The sequence below is a fragment of the Ovis aries genome, chromosome 5 (assembly GCF_016772045.2).
Source record: "Ovis aries strain OAR_USU_Benz2616 breed Rambouillet chromosome 5, ARS-UI_Ramb_v3.0, whole genome shotgun sequence".
Classification (NCBI taxonomy): domain Eukaryota; kingdom Metazoa; phylum Chordata; class Mammalia; order Artiodactyla; family Bovidae; genus Ovis; species Ovis aries.
Genome location: NC_056058.1, coordinates 91927251 through 91945708, shown reverse-complemented (window position 1 = coordinate 91945708; position 18458 = coordinate 91927251). Strand labels below are relative to the sequence as shown.

General features: G+C 39.0%; 1 protein-coding gene across 20 annotated transcripts in view; it reads left to right on the top strand.

The window, feature by feature from the left end:
• The window catches only part of MCTP1 (multiple C2 and transmembrane domain containing 1), a 556599-nt gene that overhangs the window by 284270 nt on the left and 253871 nt on the right, over positions 1-18458 (top strand). For all 20 annotated transcript variants that reach the window (XM_042250767.2, XM_060416015.1, XM_042250765.2 and 17 more), the window contains exon 3: positions 14653-14795. In XM_042250767.2, the coding sequence (XP_042106701.1) occupies positions 14653-14795 (143 nt within the window). The remainder of the gene's footprint in view (positions 1-14652; positions 14796-18458) is intronic.

The following is an 18458-nucleotide window of genomic DNA, read 5'->3' as shown; positions in this document are numbered from 1 at the left end:
CTAGGGGCTTCCCAGGTGGCACTGTGGTAAAAAAAAAAAAAAAAATCCACCTTTCAAGTTGAATAACGTGTCTAAGTTCATAAAACTCCTTGAGTGCTAGAGCTGAGATTAGAACCCAGACTTTCTAACTTGGACTTTGGGCTCTCAGCCACTACCCTATACTTCACCAAACCACCTCTGTTAAGGATGGAGTGATACTGTGTCTTCCTCCCCTTCAAAAATATATTAAACGATTTTATACTATTTAATTAGATTTTTCTATGGAGCACCATTGAACAATTTAATTCTTTTGCAGAGAACCCCAGGTTCAGGCATTGGAATAAGTGCCCAGCTTAGCAAATATGTCAGTAGTAATGCATGTATGTAAAAGCTTGTATTCATACAGTCAGTGAATATTTATTGATTAGTTGAGTACCTGATCTGTGGTAGGTTCTGGGATGCATAAGAAGTCTCTCCCCTCATGAGATTTCTGTCTCATGGAGATAAAAGAAAATAAAGAAATTATCTCCCCAGTCAGACTCCCTCATGCTGGTCCAACTGCTACACTGATAGTTCAGAATTCATGGTTGCCAAGTTCACTGAGATCCACAGCTTCCTACTGTGGAATCCAGTTTCTGACTGGGGCACCTTACAGGTGGACTGAGCTCAGAAGTGACAGTTTGCGGTACATGAGATAGGTCAGTTGATTGGTTAGGATTATGCAGGAGACGTGGGTTCAATCCCTGGATCGGGAAGATCCCCTGGAGTAAGAAATGGCAACCCACTCTAGTATTCCTGCCTGGAGAATCCCGTGGACAGAGGAGCCTGGAGGGCTACTGCCCGTGGGGTCACAAAGACTTGGACACAGCTGAGCACACAGGCACGCATGGAGTAGTACACTTGGACTCTAGAATCAGATAGATCTTGACTGGATTCTGGAGGTGTCACTTACTATTCTTATGACTAGGGTAAGCAGCCTAATCTCTCTGAACCAGTTTACAAATCTATATAGTAAAGGACTAAGTATAAAGTATAGTCCTAAGAATATTAATGTGTTCATTGATTGAACAAATATTTATTGGATGTATCTGCTGTGCTGGTTTAACCTACCTCACGGGGCTACAGTTGTAACTCAGTAAAATATTATATGAAAAACCCCAGGCACATAGTAAGTATTCAAAAAATTTAGTTCCCTCCTACCTCAGCTCATTTTTTTTCTTTACTGGATACTATCTTCCATTTGGTAAGTGAGAAATCCCAGTGCCCAGGAATGGCCAGATTGTAGGAAAATCTGGTTCATACCACCTAGTCTTATGAAACTTAATTGAATGGAATTCAACCAAGATAGATTGGCTGTACAAAGTCAGCCAGTCATTCTAATAAGAAAAATGCTTTTCTATAAGAAAAGTCTATTTGGAAAGTCCAGGACCAGATGGCTTCACAGGTGAACTCTACCAAACATTTAGAGAAGAGCTAACACCCTATCCTTCTCAAAATACTCCAAAAAATTACAGAGGAAGGAATACCTTTGAGCTCATACTTTGAGGCTACCATTACCCTGATACCTAAATCAGACCAAAAAAAAAAAAAAGTACAGGCCAAAATCACTGATAAATATAAATGCAAAATTCCTAAACAAAATACTAGCAAATTGACTCCAACAATACATTAAAAGGATCATACACCATTATCAAGTGGGATTTATCCCAGGGATGCAAGGATTTTTCAATATCGGCGAATCAATCAGTGTGATACACCACCTGAACAGACTGAAGAATAAAAGCCATATAATTATCTCAATAGGTGCAGAAAAGGCTTTTGATAAAATTCAACATCCATTTATGATAAAAACTCTTCAGAGAGTGACCAAGAGGGAACATACCTTAACACAATGAAGGCTGTATATGACAAACCCACAGCTAACATCATACTCAGTGGTAAAAAGCTGAAAGCTTCTGCATACAGCTCAATATCAAATAAACAACCCAATCAAAAAACAGGCATAAGACGTAAATAGAGTTCTCCAAAGAAGACATACAGATGTCATACATATATCCAATGGACTACTACTCAGCCAGGAAGAATGAAATATGGCATTTGCAGCAATATAGAAAGACTTAAATATCATCATCCTAAGTGAAGTAAGGCAGACAAAGAAAAATATCAAATGATATCACTTATATGTAGAATCTTAAAAAATGATACAAGTGAACTTATGTATGAAACAGAAATAGACTCACAGTCTTAGAAAACAAATTTATTGTTACTAAATGGGACTTCCCTGGTGGCTCAGACGGTAAAGCATCTGTTTACAATGCAGGAGACCCAGGTTCGATCCCTGGGTTGGGAAGATCCCCTGGAGAAGGAAATGGCAATCCACTCCAGGACTATTGCCTGGAAAATCCCATGGACAAGAGGAGCCTGGTAGACTACAGTCCATGGGGTTGCAAAGAGTCGGACACGACTGAGTGACTTCACTTCGAAGGGGACATTAGGTTGTGGCAAGAGAGAAATTAGGCGTTTGGGATTAGTGTGTACACACTACTATATATAAAATAGGTAAATAACAAGGACCTACTGTATAGTACAAAGTACTGTGTTTAGTATCTTATAATAACCTATAATGGAAAAGAAGCTGAAAAAATGTGTATATATATGTGTAGGTATATGTATAACTGAATCACCTTGCTGTATACCTGATACTAATGCAACACTGTAACTTAACTATACTTGTTTTTTTAATGGTTTAAAAATTAAAAAAAAAAAAAAACTATAGGAAGCATATACTCAGCGAATTTACCAAAAAAAAAAAAAATCATGAAGCTGCATATGTCACTTCACATATCTTGAGGACTTGGTCACATGGCCATACCAATTGCTTGGAAAATAGAGAATTCTCTAATAAAATAATCACGTGTCCTGTTAACCTCATGGAGGCTATTACTAAAATGAAAAAGAGGAAAAATGGATGTAGGAGTTCAGTCTGCCACAGAAGCCAAATTAGGATCAGAAGGCTCCATGGTGAGTGTTTAAGATAAAAATACACAAACTCGTGTGCAAAATCTCTTGGACAAGGAGAAGCTTTGAATGCTGACCCTGAGCCAGAGTTCTAGAGCCTGAGTTACCCACGGCAGTGTTGGTGGACGCAGAAGATGGAGTGAAGAAGAATCGAGCACCCGATTTGTATTTAACAGAGAACTCCTCTGGCAGCATTCAGAGGATAGATGTGAAGGGAAGAAGGCGATCAAAGTGGTAAAGAATCCGCCTGCTAACTCAGGAGACTTGGGAGACATGGATTTGATCCCTGGGTCAGGAAGATCCCCTGGAGTAGGAAATGGCATCCCACTCCAGTATTCTTGCCTGGAAAATTCCATGGACAGAGGAGCCTGGCAGGTTATGGTCCATGGGGTCTCAAAGAGTTGGACATGACTGAGAACACACACCACCACCACAGACAGATCAAGTAAGAGGGTCTTAGAACATCTAGATAAGGAATGACGAGGCAGTGGTAGCAGAGATGATTTCTAGAGATATTTTAAGAACTAAAATCAGAGGGCTTTGGAACATTTATTAGGTGACATAGTCTAAACTGTGGTTGCAAGTGGAATTTTAATTAGCATTCATAAGCTTTAGGTATCTTTGATAGGATAGGCTGAACTGCTTTTACGGATATATGCCCGAAGTGTTTAATAGTTCATATGTAATCGAAGTTTATTTATCATCCATGTAATAGTCCAAGGTGTATGCTTCTCGTTGGCAGATAGCTCTCCTCCATGCAATAATTGGGGAAATCAGATTCTTTACATGCAAAATCACTTTTAATTTGCTATATTTTAAGAACCACATTTAAGAACAAAGATTTAACTTTGTTTTCCTAGAGCCTTGATGATAATTCCCCAGATACATATAGTCAGCAAATGATGCCCTTGCCCATTTAAAAAATTTGTATTTATTATTTACCCAAGAGGAAGAAAATATGATAAATTTGGAAATAATACCTTCAAACTTATTAATTAAAACTGGTCCTGGTGTTTGACACAGTAATTTTTAGTTTCCTGAAAATTGCACTTACATGGAATGGTTCATTCTCTGTCGAGAGCATGCAAGTGAAATCTTGTTCATTGACTCTCCTCAGAGAAAGCTGAGAAATCCCCTCATTTTAAAGTCATTCAGTAGCGTCTGACTCTTTGCGACCCCATGGACTATGCAGTCCAGTCTCGAGGAGTTGGACTATACAGTCCATGGGATTCTCCAGGCCGGAATACTGGAGTGGGTAGCCTTTCCCTTCTCCAGGGGATCTTCCCAAACCAGTGATCAAACCCAGGTCTCCCCCATTGCAGGCAGATTCTTTACCAGCTGAGCCACAAGGGAAGCCCAAGAATACAGGAATGGGTAGGTAGCCTATCCCTTCTCCAGGAGATCTTCCTGGCCCAGGAATTGAATCAGGGTCTTCTGCTTCCCTGGTGGCTTAGAGGTTAAAGTGCCTGCCTCCAATGCGAGAGACCCGGGTTTGATCCCTGGGTCGGGAAGATCCCCTGGAGAAGGAAATGGTAACCCACTCCAGTATTCTTGCCTGGAAAACCCCATGGACGGAGAAGCCTGGTAGGCTACAGTCCATGGAGTCGCAAAGAGTCGGACACGACTGAGTGACTTCACTTCACTTCACTTCTCCTGCATTGTAGGCAGATTCTTTACCAACTGAGCTATGAGGGAAGTCCAAAAATGCATTGAAACCGGTGATTAAAAGTTGCTAGTATAACACATGGAGCTCAACCTGGTTCTCTCTGACAGCCGAGAGGAGTGGGATGGGGTGGAGGTGGGAGGAAGGTTCAAGAGGGAGGGGACATAAATGTACTCACGGCTGATTCACGTTGTTGTATGGCAGAGACCAACACAACATTGTAAAACAATACTCCCCCGACTTAAACATTTAAGTGACTAGTGACTAACACATTCCAGTTGTAATACATAAAATGACACAGTACAAAATATATGCAAGCAGAAAGTTACTAGTGACACTCTAGGCCATGGCCTCAGGAAAGTATTGATAGCCAGAAGAAAAGCATTGAGGAGAATACAGCTATTTAGGGTATAGTGAGAAAAGGAAATGCTTAAATTTTTTAAGGAAAGTTAAATGCTTAAATTTTTTGAAATGCTATTTGTTCTTGTTTGGTTAGGATGGCTGTAAAAACATAATAGCATATTCCAGAAGAATTCCAGAGTAAATTGTTTCTCTTAGAATAAACAACCTGCTTAAATGATGAGAAATGTATTTGTGTCTCCACAATCTGTGCCTTGATCACTGATCACAGAGGGAGCTCCCGGGATGGGAGGAGTCGAGCCCTTTGCACAGGATGACTATGACATCCAGAACACTCTTCTCATTGCAGTTGCTCTTATGCCATAGATTAATTTGCAGATAATTCATATTCAAAATTAAAGCAGTACTTGTCTAAATCACTGTGAAAAAATGTAAGTAACCACTTCCCTTCCCTGCTTTAGTTTACCTAAACTTTTAGAAGTTACCAGGAAATTGTAGGTTCCACCTATAATTTATGCCATGTGTTAAGGGGAACTTGAGTGAGCTGTATTTACCCCCAATCCAACATCTATCATTTTTTTCTTAAATATTCAGAACTCTGCATTTATTAAAAGATAAATAAGCCCCAAAATTACTCATAAAAATCACAGTCTATTCTGTCACTTACACCTTCTTTTTATGCTGTGTCTGGAAGTGCCTTCTCCCCGTCAAAGAAATAAATTGACTTAGTCCAGTTCTATTCTGCAGTCCATAGGGTTGCTAGGAGTCGATCACCACTGAGCAACTTCACCTTCACTTTTCACTTTCATGCATTGGAGAAGGCAATGGCAACCCACTCCAGTGTTCCTGCCTGGAGAATCCCAGGGACGGTGGAGCCTGGTGCGCTGCCATCTGTGGGGTCACACAGAGTCGGACGCGACTGAAGCGACTTAGCAGCAGCAGCAGCAGACTGCACTTTGTCACTGTATTAGCTTTCATTCACCTATATTCTGTATCATGGTGACCTCATTAACTAACAATTTAAAAATCACTGGAATAGTCATTCTTCAGTATGTAAAAATGTTATTTTAATAACATTAAGCCACATGTGATTATAAACTTTTTGCATTTTAATTTTAATAAAATTATTTAGCCTTATCGAATGTTTCCATGGTAGAGCATTGCAAATCTCTAAAGATAAAAAAAAATGAAGACGGAATGAGCTTAAGGAATAATTTTAATGTATAAATGAGGTATCTGTCTTGAAGATTTTTAAATCACTAGTAAAAATAAATTCATATAAAAATATTATTTATAGCTCTGAGTACACTTGGAACATCTCTATTTTTGTAGGTCTCTTTCAAGTGCAAAGGATGTTGTTATAGTAAAAATATTTTTTTCTGTTATATTTGGTCAACAGAAGTAGCTAGCTTTATATGTTTGCTGAAAGATTGGATACCTTCAGGAAGATCCACCATAAATTTGAATTCTTTTTAACTGTTCACACTTAGTATTTATATTCACTTCTATTTTTTCTTTTGTCTTTTTTCTTCTTTTTCTTCATCTTCCTCCTCCTCCCTTTTCTCCTTTCTTATAAAGACCGAGTTTTGATTTCACATTGTTTTTTATTTGAACTAGGCATTACTGAATAACTATAGCCCCCAAAACAGGAAGAGCTGTTTCTGCTTCATTACACACTAGGTTTGGGATAAGACTGATTTAAACTTGTGAGCCAGGAGGCTCATTTATTCTGAAAATGAAAAACAAGAGACTCATTCCTAGATGGCTGTTTACATTTTAAATAGCTTCACACAGTTTTAGGGAAAGGAAGCCTGCCACCATGTGTATGCTGTGTTTACTGCTACACAAAAGGGGGCCCATTCAGATCAGGTTTGGACTTAAACTGTGTTGGACTTAAATTACAGTATAGGCTAAATAATCACACAAAATATTGAAAGGCCACATAGACATCCTGATTCAAAAACAAAATAAAACTGTAGCTGAGGGACATGTTTTTATTTGCTATATGAGGGAACATTATACAAACCATCTAATTCCTCTTTTTCAAACAATTTGATCCTAGGGTTCAGATGTATACAATTAAAATTCTCTAGGTCTAAAATACTCTAGACCTTTGAAAGCATAGAATTTAAAGTTATAAGATAAAATAATAATACTTTAAAATTTTCTGAAGTTAATGATATGTGATAAAATGAATGAGTGAAAGGTTTTTCTTTAATATGGTATTAATAATGATAAAATTTGAATTTTAGGGTTAGCACTTCTTAGATTCTTCTTCTGTATTTGTTTATCCTGTTTCCATTGTATTATCACCATAAAAAAAGATTGTAATGAGGATCACAGTCCAACTTATAATAACAAAGCAAGTTGCTGGAAAATGCCTGCGAGCCAAGTGTGCCGTAGTGATGCCTTTGAAGAGCAGAACCACAGGCTTCCCAGTAATTTGACGACTGTTGGTGCCACCTTGTGGTTGAGTGCAATATTGCAACAAAACAGTACTGGCGCTTGAATTTAATGTCTGAGTTTTTTGAACCAACAAACTAAATCCCTTATTGTGTATATGTGTTAATATATTTATTAAGGATTAAACACAAGTTAATGGCTTGGGTTTACTGGGAGCTTTATTATAATAAAATGACTTCAGTTCGCTGGGAAGTTTATTACAATAAAAGAACCCTCAAAACATGTGAAACTTCCTCATATATGAAATGTAATAAGGAAGCATTTCCCAAGGAGAGATCAGGGATTATTAGCCCTGAAAGATACTCTCAAGAAGACTAGACTCTATGGTCAAAGAAGCCTGGTAAATGCCACCTGTCATATCCCCTCTGCTTTTAACTGCTGAGGACCCGGGTTCAATCCCTGGTCAGAGAACTTAGATCTTATAAACCATACCAGTCAAAAATGATAATAATAATTCTAATAAAAAAGGTATAGAAAAGTAATCTCTTTAATTTTGTTTCAAACCAGCATTTTCCAAATATGCTTGACCACAGAATTCTTTCTTAAAATACAAATAATATCTGTTAATACTACCGGGTAATAAACTGATTACCTTCTAACATAAAAGATTAGAGCATTAGGTGCAAATCTCTTACTGAAGCTAAACTGAAAGAATGATGTCCCCAGTTCTGTGTTGGAATGACAGGCTGAAGGTCTTGCACTTGAAATTAAGGACTCTTATGTTACTGAAGGTCCCCTCAGTTACAATGACAAATTTAACAATGAGAAATTTCTTAAGGAATTTGACTATTAAAAATTATTGAATTTTAATAGTAGCACCCAGAAGCCTCTGAATGATGGCTGGAAAAGGAGCAGTGTCACAGATTTTATTCTGTGGAGTCAAAATACAGCGGGGAAAGTCAGGTAACTGACTCACCATTTGTTCTGCACCCAGAGCTGTTTTCCTATACTTATGACTCTGAGCTTTGCTAATATATTTACTGTCTCCAATCTAAGTTCAGTTCAGTTCAGTCGCTCAGTCGTGTCTGACTCTGTGCGACCCCATGAACCGCAGCATGCCAGGCCTCCCTGTCCATCACCAACTGCCAGAGTTTGTCCATTGAGTCGGTGATGCCATCCAATCATCTCATCTTCTGTCGTCCCCTTCTCCTGCCTTCAATCTTTCCCAGCATCAGGGGCTTTTCCAATGAGTCAGCTCTTCGCATGGGGTGGCCAAAGTATTGGAGTTTCAGCTTCAACATCAGTCCTTCCGATGAACACCCAGGACTGATCTCCTTTAGGAAGGACTGGTTGGATCTCCTTGCAGTCCAAGGGACTCTCAAGAGTCTTCTCCAACACCACAGTTCAAAAGCATCAATTCTTTGGTGCTCAGCTTTCTTTATAGTCTGACTCTCACATCCATACATGACCACTGGAAAAACCATAGCCTTGACTAGATGGACCTATGTTGGCAAAGTAATATCTCTACTTTTTAATATCCAAGTTATCCTGTGGCCAAAGCCACACATTTATGAAATATTTCACCATCATAATATCTTTTCAGAGTCCCTTAAAACAGCCTTTCTGTCTGTCTTGTGCCAATCCCTGAGATCTTTGTGCCTATCATAGACTCAAAAATCTGTCCCTAAACCTTCACCCTTAGACCAACTCTTGCTATCTAAATTATTTCTTCAGGCCATTGGATATTTACTGCCTCAAGTGGCATCACGGATGTTATACCAAGCATGGAAAATGTTAGGAAGTGGCCTAATGTAACAGTGAAGGTCAAGCCCCAGCATCCTAGCTGTGTGACTTTGGGGGAATCTGCTTGTTCCACGCTGTGGTTTCTACAGCTATCAGCCAGATAACATATTCACCTTACACTTGTGAGGTTAGTATGTTATCTGTGACATAGTAAGTGTTCAATAACTGGAGTCATCTAGATTTTCTTTTGTAATTTAAGTTCTGCCCTCAAGACCCGCAGGATTCTAGAAACTGGTTGTCCCTAGCTCTAAGGGGATTTTGACAGCATAGACAGTGGTTGAGGAAAATGTTTCCAGCGAGCAGTAAGAAACAGATTATGTCTGAAAAAGATTTAGTTATGAGTATATAGGCTTCTGTGCTGAATCATCCCCTATGCCAGTTGTTACATAATAGCTAAATAAAATAGTGTGAGATACTAATATCATTAACAGTTAAGAACCACAAGGCCAACTTCCTTAAAATGAGTTTCCTTGTAAAAGGCTTATTCGTACTTTTTTGGACCAGAGAAATACAAGATTGTTGTATCATGAAGGCAGTGAATGGTTTGTGATCAAGTTACAGGAAAAGCTTTGAGTGGACTGGGCTCCCGATTTCAAATCCAACCTGGTACAACCTTTCCAAAAGTTTTCTTATGTCTAGGATGGAGACAGCAGACTCCCAGAGACCTTAGGGGGATTAAAACAAGTATGAGTTTTAGATGCCAGTTTTATAGACCAATAAGCTACTACTTGTCAATGTTAGTATTATTCATAGAATCTAAATGCTTATTCAACATTGTTACATATTAATTCTATGATGGTGTTTTAGAGTTAAGGGAAATATGGATGTTCAGGTTTCCTAAAAAGTTGAGTAGGGAGAACACTGGACTTAGCGTCTAAAGTCTAGATTTGCCTTTCATCCTGTTACTTGCTAGCTTCTTATGTGATTTGGTACAAGTAACACTGAATCCCAAATTGTTTCTCATCTGCAATCTAAGTGGATAACATGCTTTCACCAACTTCACAGGGTCATCATGAGGAAGTACTGAACAGCGCTCTGTACACTGGAAGCCCTATAGTTATTCATTTACTCATTCATTGAACAAATCCTTCCTGAGTGCCTGCTCCATCCCAGACACTGTGTCCTGTGCTGGGACAGAGTCCTCCCCTCATGGGGGTTATAGCCAATGGAAAAATTCCTACAATAATCCAGTCAGTTCAGTTCAGTCACTCAGTTGTGTCCGACTTTTTGTGACCCCATGAACCGCAGCACACCAGGCCTCCCTGTCCATCACCAACTCCCAGAATCCACCCAAACCCATGTCCATTGATGAACCACAGCACGTCAGGCCTCCCTGTCCATCACCAACTCCAGGAGTCCACCCAAACCCATGTTCATTGAGTCAGTGATGCCATCCAACCATCTCATCCTCTGTCGTCCCCTTCTCCTCCCGCCCTCAATATTTCCTAGCATTGGGGTCTTTTCCAATGAGTCACCTCTTCGCATCAGGTGGCCAAAGGATTGGAGTTTCAGCTTCAACATCAGTCCTTCCAATAAACACCCAGGACAGATCTCCTTTAGGATGGACTGGTTGGATCTCTTTGCAGTCCAAGGGACTCTCAAGAGTCTTCTCCAACACCACAGTTCAAAAGCATCAATTTTTCGGCACTCAGCTTTCTTTACAGTCCAACTTTAACATCCATACATGAACACTGGAAAAGCCATAGCCTTGATTAGATGGACCTTTGTTGCCAAAGTAATGTCTCTGCTTTTTAATATGCTGTCTAGGTTGGTCATAACTTTCCTTCCAAGGAGTAAGCATCTTTTAATTTCATGGCTGCAGTCACCATCTGCAGTGATTTTGGAGCCCAGAAAAATAAAGTCAGCCACTGTTTCCCCATCTATTTCCCATGAAGTGATGGGACCAGATGCCATGATCTTAGTTTTCTGAATGTTGAACTTTAAGCCAACTTTTTTACTCTCCTCTTTCACCTTCATCAAGAGCCTCTTTAGTTTTTTTCACTTTCTGCCATAAGGGTGGTGTCATCTGCATATCTGAGGTTATTGATATTTTTCCCAGCAATCTTGATTCCAGCTTGTGCTTCATCCAGCCCAGCGTTTCTCATGATGTACTCTGCATAGAAGTTAAATAAGGCAGATAACAATATACAGCCTTGACGTACTCCTTTTCCTATTTGGAACCAATCTGTTGTTCCATGTCCAGTTCTAACTGTTGCTTCCTGACCTGCATACAGATTTATTAACCCATAAGTAGCGTAATGATTAGTACTACTACACGAGAGAACAAATGCCAGGAGAAAATAACGAAGAAACCTGTTTCTGATTGGGATGTTGAGCAAAACATCCTTTAGCAAATTATATTTTTTATCTAAGACCTGAAAGATAGTAAGTATCTATCAGGCAAAACAAGAGGGGGAAGAGAATAGGAAGGAGGGGCTTTTTAAGCAGAGAAGCTGGTTGGAAGATGCTAAGACTGGAAGCAGAAAAGAACTTCTAGCAAGAGGACGGCTGGAACAGAGTGGAGGCCAAAAATGAAGTTGGAAGGATGGTAAGTTCTGTATGCCAGGTTAGAGATTTGGGGTCTTATTATAGGTGTGGTTGAAAGGTGTTGAGATGTGTAAAGCAAAGAAGGGAGGAAATTAAATCTGCATTTTTAAAAGGTCAGTCTGGCCAAAGTACAGAGAGTTCATGGAGGACCCAGAAGCATGGAGAGCCCAGTTGGGAAGTTATTACAGCTACATTGCAAGGAGATTGTGGTAGCTTATCAAGGATGGAGACACAGAAGACAGATTCGTGGTATATTTTGGAGGAGAATTAATTGGACTTGGTGGTGATCTTGGATGGAGAACGAGGTATGGAGAATGATTTCTCAGTGTCTTGCTGGAGGAAATGTCAAATAGTGGAGCCCTTAACCCCCATGATAAAGCCTGAGGGAGGGGCACCCTGAGCAGGAGAAGCTCAAGGCCCATTAAAGTGCTAACACGGGGATGTCTGTGAGGTGTCCAAGTGGAGGTGACCAAAGTCAGCAGGGGGAGGGGTCTGCCACCCACACCAAGTCATCCAGCTGCTCACCACATACTGATGAGGACCAACAACATGTCTGAACTTGTACTTAAGTGCTGGAGGTTTAAAAACCAGTGTTACAAATGGCTGTGATCTTACAGAGCTTATTATATTCTAGTAACTGGTAGTAGTTGCACAGGTGATTGTTAAAGTCAAAGGCAATAACTTGATCTAGAGCATGGCTGAGAAAATTCAGATGGATGCAGGGGTGTTAATATCCCTCAAATTATATGCTATAACTCTTCCAATCCCCAGGGTGCTCAGCCTGGAGCCCCACTCATATTTTTCTTTAAATCATGTAGACCATAGCTATCAACTATAGTTTCAGGTTGGACAAAACAGAAAGAATGAAACAAGATTTTATTATAAGGGAGACAGATCTTGTATAAAGATTTATTTTCTGAGGATGAAGATTGTCACTGTAATGGTTTCCTTGGTGATGGTCCTGATTTACCTTTTCTAGGCTGGGAATCACTGTGTTAAAAAATAACCATTTTTTCCCTTAATTTATTTATTTTTAATTGAAGCATAATTACAATATTGGGTTGGATTTCTGCCATACATCACCATGGGTCAGCCGTATTAAACATTGTGGTCACACTGACTCCCTTAAAGGATGCATTGTGACACATTACTATTAGGCCTGTATTTACATTAAAAACATTTTTTTTAATCTGTCTTGCTGTCAAAATGGGAATATCAAAATGGGAAATTGGGATCATTGTTCTATTGAACCCAGGTCTAGGCATACAAAAACAAGGCCTTATATTTGTATGGGGGATGTGGAGAGTTTTGAGGGAGCCCCCAAATGATTATGTAAGAAAAACCAAATTCCATAAGGCAGTCTTTATATTTAGCATAGATACTTACATGTCATGGAGGTGAGTAGAGTGTTGAGGAGGAATATAGGTTGGCAGTTTTAAGTATGTTGTTATTTAGTTGCTTAAGTCATGTCTGACTCTTTGTGACTCCATGGACTAACCCACCAGGCTCCTCTGTGGGATTTTCAGGCAAGAATACTGGAGTGGGCTGCCACTTCCTTATCCAAGGTGATTTAAGTATATCAATATCATAACTGTCATACCTAACACTTGCATAGTAGTTTATAATTTTCTGAGGCCCACTCATATTTTTCCTTAAATTATGTAGACCATAGTTATCAACTATAGTTTCAGGTTGGACAAAACAGAAAGAATGAAACAGGATTTTATTCTAAGGGAGACAGATATTGTGTAAAGAATTATTTCCTGAGGATGAAGATTGTCACTGTAATGGTTTCCTTGGTGATGTTCCTGATTTACCTTTTCTAGGAATCCTTAATAACAGCATAGACTCATTAGATGAGATTGGCCTCACTCATCAGTCAAATGAGAAATGGTATAAATACATATGAAAGTATATATAGGCCCTTCCCTCTTGCAGATGAAGCAAAGAAAAAGCACTGATGTTAGAATCAGACAGCCTTGGTTGTAATCCTAACTCCGTCTCTTGCTTGTTGTATACCCATGGGCAGCTTATGTGACGCCTCTTCCTTCATCTTTAGAGGGAGCTCGGGAAATGTTAAGGGATAATATGAAGTTTCAGGATGATTTAATAATAACTTGTCTCCTACATCCTGCAGCTTTCCTGTGAGACCTCCATCCTTCCCTAATATTCTAAAATTGAATCTTATGAACAAGAGAGAATATGGGACCAAGGATAAAATTGAAGCCCAATTTAAGACTCACCTTTTCCTAAACCCATTGAAGTGAAGTGAAGTCACTCAGTTGTGTTGGACTCTTTATGACCCCATGGACTGTAGCCTACCAGGCTCCTTAGTCCATGGGATTTTCCGGGCAAGAGTACCGAAGTGGGTTACCATTTCCTTCTCCAGGAGATCTTACCGACCCAGGGATCAAACCCGGGTCTCCCGCATTGTAGGCGGACGCTTTACTGTCTGAGCTACCAGGGAAGCCAATTAGTCTAGTGTAAATTTTTAGCAGCATTTATAAGTCTAAAACTAGTTAAGTCAGCTGAAATCATAGACCATCTTTTTTATAGTTGACCAGATGAAACGTCAGATTAATCTCTATGATTTAAATTAAATTAATATAAGAAGCATGCAATGGAGTTTTTACATACCAGGACAGGGTTACAATATTAAGATCAGAAAATATGATAATAATAATAGTATTTATTAATCTTTACTGTCACTTCAATATTTAAGGGGACATTTAGGAAAACACACTTAATCTTTATTTCCCATTTGATAAGCTTTATTTAAATTTTACTCTTCTAACTACTTTGTGGTATTTAGATGAGCTATTGCCTTGCTACTGTAGAAAAGCACAATTAACATGGATTGATCTGTGTCTCTTTAACAGGGACAAGTGATCCATACGTGAAGTTTAAAATTGGAAGAAAAGAAGTTTTTAGAAGTAAAATAATACACAAGAACCTCAATCCTGTGTGGGAGGAGAAAGCTTGCCTTCTTGTTGATCATCTTAGGGAACCATTATATATAAAGGTGAGCAATTTATTTGTTTTTTACTAATGTAATCTGATGCAGAAACTCTCATTTAATGTTTTTTTAATCATGTCTCTCTGTCTAATAAGTTTTTCCACCAGAGATATATTCTGCTATACTCAATTCTAATCTGTTGGTGATGAGAGAAAATGAGCTATATTCACCAGGAGGAGTTCATGGGAGCACTTTTCTTCCAGACAGTTCTATTTCCAGTCATTTTTAGGAGGACTATAAAGTTCATCTCCTGCTGCTTGGTGCAGTTAATGAATTTAACACACTTTGGGATCATATAAAAACAAGTCTTCATGTAATAGAGCAAGAATAAGATCTTGCACAGAACACAGTCTTTGTGTTTAAGAATTATTTTAACATCAGGGGTCTACCATTCCTGGCTGCAAACAAAATGCTTTACTTGGAAGGTGAGGAAGTTAAAGATAATAGAGGGAGAAAGACGCCTGTCTCTATTACATTATCAAAGATGCAAAAAAAAAGAATATTTCCTCTCATTTGATGTAGTTTTGAAAAAAGAGAAAGAAGAATTTATGGAAAGAGTTAACCGTAATTCCTCATTTTACTTTCAAATAAGGAAAAAATAGCTGACTTCCCTTTAATTCATATCTCTGGATACTTATTTTCTTTTTGGCTCCTATGTTCTGACTATCCATCCAGTGACCAAACCTTTTTCTACTTTGACCACATCACATGCCCCACCTTTTTCTCACACTAGCCCCAAATCTCACAGGAGCCCTTCTTCAACAATCTCTGCACTGCCTTCTCCCCCTCAAATCTTCACTTGTGTTGATTCCAGTCATTTCTCTTTTCCACAAACAGGGAAAAAGAATCAAGATGCTATTAAAATTATAGCAGGACAGTGTATAAAGTAGATGACAAGAGAATCTCCAAGTATAGAGTTAATAAATTTCTAGAAGTCATTATGGCGTGAACAGACCTATATTTGCATAAGAAATAAACCTGTATTTGCATAAGAAACTGTCTCAAGTGGATGTTGGTTAAAGGAAATCTGTTGCACAGAATTAGTTTACTCTCTTTTAGCAATCAATATATGATGACCTGCGTATTCATGGCCAATGCTCCCCCCGCTGAAGGGAAGACCTCGATGGTCAGAAATGTTAGAGAGAAAGAAATGTCTACATGAGAAAAATACCCTTACAATACATAGCTGGGATAAGGGATCAAAAAGAAATTTTGGAAAAGATAAGTGGGATGTAAGGAAGTTTTTTTGTAGGGAGGTTTAGAAGAAATAAGTTAGAGCATCTGTAACCATAAAGGAAATGGATAAGAAAGGAGAGCAGAGTTAATAAGGAAAGCACTGGATTGCTGGCATCTCGTTTAATGTCCCTTAAAAGAAAAGTTATGGAAGAAAGGGATTAATGTCTAGGACCTGTTTGTTTAATGGGATATTCCCCTACGACAGAACCATGTGGAGCGCCACTCTTTAAAAGGGTCGCAAATGAACAGCCAGGCATTACATTAAATAATGCTTAGTCCCTCTGCTGTTCCTTTGTGTTCGAGAACGAGGATTCATTTATGTAGAAATCCAGATGTCGAATGTGTATTTCAAAATGAATATTATAATAGGCTCAAAAGCAAACAAAAATCTGAAGTACACAGAAAAATTGGTGGCAAAAAATTTTGGTTTGAGAAAGCAAGTATATACATATACGCACTAAAAATAGACACAGTAACACTGCTTAGAGACCACAAGGCCTGGTTAATGACACGTTGGGAGCAAAGAAGCTGGGAGAGAAAACGCAAGGGTTGTTTTTGTTTTTACCACTTTGAGCACAGCACAGCTGAAAGCATGGATCAAGCTAAGGACCATATAACTGTCTTGTCCCAAATTATTTCTTAGTAAGTTTTAAAAGAATGTCGTGTCATAAACCAGTGACCTTCAATCCTGACTGTACATCAGAATTATCCCTAAAATTTTAAAGAATCTAGGGATCTAAGTGTCTCCCCTAAAGGTTCTGATTCAGGACCTCTGAGTTGGAGTCCAGGCTTCTGTTTCTGAAAATGTATTGCTATGTATAGAATATTTAAATGTATAGATAAATAAATCTAAACTATCGATAGAATTTAAAATTTTAAATGTATAGATAAATAAACTTGGTCAGAATAAGGCATTTCTTGTTCTGAACTCACTTGAGAATGAAAAGGGGTATTACTCAGTACCAATCAGCTTCTATCTAATATTACCTAATGTTTCCAACTCATGGAGCAGAGGGTCTAAAAATGTATTTCTTTGTATAGAAACAAAATGTATTCTGTTTCTGTGATGTAATGTTTGAGGAGGGAGACACTTTTCTAGACATTTGAATGGAAACACCTGAATAGTTGGAATGGAAATATTTCACAACCATAAACAGTAGAGGACCCAAACAAAATTATTTCAGAGTTAGATGTTTGTATTATCTTACATGCTTTGTCTTGAATGAATGGTTCAAAAATATTTCCTAAGTGCATGAATCAAGAATCTCAATTGTTTTAGACAAAAAATAAATAGTAAAGAAAAACAAGGCTGTTCAGTTCAGTCTCTCAGTCGTGTCCGACTCTTTGCAACCCCATGAACCGCAGCACGCCAGGCCACCCTGTCCATCACCAACTCCTGGAGTCCACCCAAACCCATGTCCATCGAGTCGATGATGTCATCCAACCATCTCAGCCTCTGTCATCCCCTTCTCCTCCTGCCCTCAATCTTTCCCAGCATCAGGGTCTTTTCCAATGAGTCAGCTCTTTGCGTCAGATGGCCAAAGGATTGGAGTTTCAGCTTCAACATCAGTCCTTCCAATGAACACCCAGGACAGATCTCCCTTAGGATGGACTGGTTGGATCTCCTTGCAGTCCAAGGGACTCTCAAGAGTCTTCTCCAACACCACAGTTCAAAAGCATCAGTTCTTCGGTGCTCAGCTTTCTTTATAGTCCAGCTCTCACATCCATACATGACTACAGGAAAAACCATAGCCTTTACTAGATGGACCTTTGTTAGCAAAGTAATGTCTCTGCTTTTGAATATGCTATCTAGGTTGGTCATAACTTTCCTTCCAAGGAGTAAGTGTCTTTTAATTTCATGGCTGCAGTCACCATCTGCAGTGATTTTGGAGCCCAGAAAAATAGAGTCAGCCATTGTTTCTACTGTTTCCCCATCTATCTGCCATGAAGTGATGGGACCAGATGCCATGATCTTAGTTTTCTGAATGTTGAGCTTTAAGCCAACTTTTTCACTCTCCTCTTTCACTTTCATCAAGAGCCTCTTTAGTTCTCCACTTTCTGCCATAAGAGTGGTGTCATCTGCATATCTGAGGTTCTTGATATTTCTCCCGGCAATCTTGATTCCAGCTTGTGCTTCCCTCCAGCCCAGCGTTTCTCATGATGTACTCTGCATATAAGTTAAATAAGCAGGGTGACAATATACAGCCTTAACGTACTCCTTTTCCTATTTGGAACCAATCTGTTGTTCCATGTCCAGTTCTAACTGTTACTTCCTGACCTGCATACAGATTTCTCAAGAGGCAGGTGAGGTGTTTTGTTTTTAACTTATGGATAAAGACCATGTGAAGGTATTGAGTCTTAGAAAGATGGAATCTGCAGTCACAGCTTCATCATAATACTAACTACCATTTACAGAGCGTAATACTCTTGCCT